A 3,640-nucleotide genomic window follows, 5' to 3' on the forward strand; every position below is an offset into this window, starting at 1 on the left:
TTTAGGTGGAAAGAGTATTCATTAAATTGAAAACTGTTCTTTACTTGGCTTTTAAGCAGTTTTCAGTTTACCCATTTAATGTTTTTTCTCATTGGGCACACATGAGTTTGAGTATAACTTTGGTTTATGAAAAATACTTATGAACAAATATATAGGAAAAGTATACCTTTACATCCAGTTCTTCCTTTTTTAGCCCAAATGAAACCAATGCTGTATAAATCAGTGCTAAGTGATGAAGTGTCTTTTCTGTAAGACAGTACCTAGAAAAGAATTATATTACTATACTTCCACTCGTTTGACATGTGGTCATACTTATTAAAAATTCATTTTGTTTTTCACATTTCATAATGTTATCAGAATAATCTAAGACAGTACTAGTGGCAGAGTCATGGTTTTTTGTCTACTTAGCACTTTTTTTGGAAAAATGTTTCCATCTCCATTCTTTAATAATATTGTTAAATCTAGGGGATGCTGAGAGTGGGGGATGGGGTGAGGTAGTGGAGAAATTTACCCTACTCCCTTACAGGCAACTGTCTTGGCGTGGATTTTTGTTGTTGTTGTTGTTGTAATTCTTCAGTAACACAAATCAATGAAAGAAAGTATAGCAAGATGCTATTTAGTTGATGTAATTAAAAAGATTTTAGAGAAGCAATTTAAGAATGACATTTTAACAGAGAAGTCCGGAATTTAAAAGTAATAAGAAGTGAAACACTTAAAGCAGCAAGTCTTAGTGAGGTAGAGAAGGAAGGATGATTTGCACAGAATGTCTGGGGAAAACATCATCTCCAATTTTCCGATTTGTTTTCCTGTGGACATGCCTCAACCTTGAGGATCCCTGACTTAAATAAAGCAAACTAGATGAACAGGGGGAATTTTGCATAGCTTCTTCTATTCACAGAAGAGGACTGAGTAACTTAAAAAATAGGAATGTGACTTTGGATGAAGAAACATTTACTTACTCTGAGTTTAGTGGTTTTTTGGTATACAAAATTAACCAACAACAGCTGTACTGGAATGATAATGCCATCAGTCTCATAATGATATTGTCTGATGCCTTCTCATAATTCAATTCTTCTAGGTCCTATCAGAAAATACATAAAATAAAAAGATTCACTAAGTTGAATAGTTGTTATGGAATTATTGCTATCGTACTTCAAGAATCTCTGATACATAAATTATGAATTGAGAAGAAGCATGGGTATGGGCTTCCATTTTATAAAAAAATTAAAATCACACTGGAAGTAGTAGGGGAAAAGCTACTGTAGATGTAAAACAGCTAATGTCAGTTTCAGCAAGAAAGGCTGATAAGTCTCCCATAAGCCTACATATGAAGAAAGCAGCCTACAGAGTGCCCCTATTTGGGCAAAGTCCTTTCTAGACAGGGATCTGGCTACTTCTAAGAGCAAAATAAAATATAGTAAAATCACATGGGATAATTTGCTTTGAATACTTTTTTAAGGAAGATGAGAAAGCAGCAGTTAATGGACTTCTAGGAATCTCTAACCAATGGTCTAGAAGTCTCTTTTTCCTTTAACACAATTAATTTTTGATAGAGTGAATAATTCAGGACATATCTTACTATAACAGTAACTTGTATAATGATGAATTCAAACAGTTTTCCCAAACAATATTTCCCCCCAAATAATGTTTTTTAAAAGAACCTCAAATATTCAAGACACAATATCTCTCTTTTTATTTTTTTTAAGATTTTTACTGGGGAATTGGGGGATGGAAACAGCGCTGGGGAATTGGGGGAAAGGGAACACACAAGTTGCTGTCCTTTTGTTCTTCAGTCTAGTTGTGGAGGATGTTGCTTCACTGGCCCAAGTTGGCACCATCATTGAGCTCTTCCCGGGTGAGGCAGATCAGTCACCGGCTTCTGGACGGCTGCTCACTGCGGCTGCTGGCTGCTCATGCTGGCTGCTGGCTACACATGGTAGCCCACGGCAACCCACCGCCACAGGGGCTGCAGCCTACTCCGTCACCGGTGACTCACAGCAGCCCAGCTCCAAGTTGAGCTGTTGTTCAGCATCTTAGCTGTAGAGGGCAGTATCACTGGCCCTCATATGTGGGATCTGAACCGGGGCTCTCTGGCGTCCCAAGCCAGCTCTTAACCATCGCGCCACTCGGCCGGCCCAAGACACAATATCTCTTAAGAATCCTTCTAACAGAGCTTTGTGTTTCCATCATATAATTCTTACATTGTTAACATTTTCTCATCAATCAGACTTGTACCTTACCATAATATTTGCCATTAATTTATACTCCACACCATCAAACTGGTTTTTGCTCCTCACTCCCAACCTATTAAAATAATTTCTTTGTAATTTGTATTCCAATCGAGCAAACATATTAGGGAGACTCAGTCAAGAATTTATACGCTTTAATTTCTAAACGGTATGGACTTTATAAGAGAATTTCTCTCTCTTTTTAAAAACCAGCTTATTTATAGGCAATTCCTACTTACCTTAGAAGAAATCCCATCTCCCCAGTCGTGGCTTCATATACCACCCCCTTTGAGGAAACACAGTGGCTAGGATTTAGTTTTTAAAGTTTTCAACACTATCATTATTCTATGAATATATTTAAAATAGGTAAGTATACAGTATTAAAGATTCTATATTTTCTTTGTCTTCTTAAAGTATGTTAAAAATTATAAGGCATCAAAGAAGCTGGGTAATAGTCATTTTCCTCAGTGATAATTTTGGCATTTGTTGCCCATTTGCAAAGTTTTGGAAGAAATCATTAATAGATTATAGTAAGCTCTCTAGAGTAAAACTAGTAATAAATTTCATGGTTACATATATTTGATTTATATTTTTTACTGTATAGTTTTACCTGTAAAATTATGGCAGTGTATTCATCGATTGTCATCACTACATAATACTTCATACTGCCAAAGAGTTTCAATGACGCACTGCAACATCTCTCCACTAATGTGATATTATAGCTGAAAAATACAATCATTTGGGGTGACATAATGAAATGGCTAAGAAGAGTTCTTTAAGAAAAGCTGTATTGTTCTCTTATATATTGAATATAAGTTGAACTGCTGTGCTTTTTCTTTCATATATCAATTTATTCTACTTTAAAAATTTGAAGAATGAAATTATGATTTATTCAGTATAGAAGACAAATTAGCTGAGATATGTGTTGCCTTAGGTATTTTGCTAAATATTACTGCACATCATACTATTACAAATATCCTGATCAACTTATTCTTTAAGTAATAATTTGTGAAACCAAAACATTGTGCTATGACACAAACATTCTACATTTACCAGAATTTTGTTTCCTTTCTCCTTAAAACTGGCCTATATTTTAACTACCCTTTAATAGTTTGTAGTTTTCTGTGAATGCCCCACAGCCTGCATTTTACCTAAAGTCACAGCACAGTTATTCTCCCTTGAGATACAGCCCCATGTCTCACATTCCGATGACACCTTGTGTGCTATGATGAAGTGTTTTCTGTGATTTAAAAGTTCCCAGTATTGGAGTGACCTTAGCACTAAAGGTCTAAAAACTGGAAAATTCATTTAGACCTTTAAAGTCCTGTTTCCCAGGCATTATTTAAAGTCCTCTAGGGGTGACCGGCTAGCTCAGTTGGTTGGAGCGTGGTGCTGATAACACCAAGGTTGCT

General features: G+C 35.8%; 1 protein-coding gene across 1 annotated transcript in view; it reads right to left on the reverse strand.

Moving 5' to 3' along the window:
* The window catches only part of SHOC1 (shortage in chiasmata 1), a 58,049-nt gene that overhangs the window by 18,656 nt on the left and 35,753 nt on the right, over positions 1-3,640 (reverse strand). The window contains 3 exon segments of the mRNA XM_019635792.1: positions 167-260; positions 960-1,081; positions 2,839-2,950. Coding sequence (XP_019491337.1) covers positions 167-260; positions 960-1,081; positions 2,839-2,950 — 328 coding nt within the window.

The sequence above is a fragment of the Hipposideros armiger genome, unplaced genomic scaffold (assembly GCF_001890085.2).
Source record: "Hipposideros armiger isolate ML-2016 unplaced genomic scaffold, ASM189008v1 scaffold_24, whole genome shotgun sequence".
Taxonomy (NCBI): domain Eukaryota; kingdom Metazoa; phylum Chordata; class Mammalia; order Chiroptera; family Hipposideridae; genus Hipposideros; species Hipposideros armiger.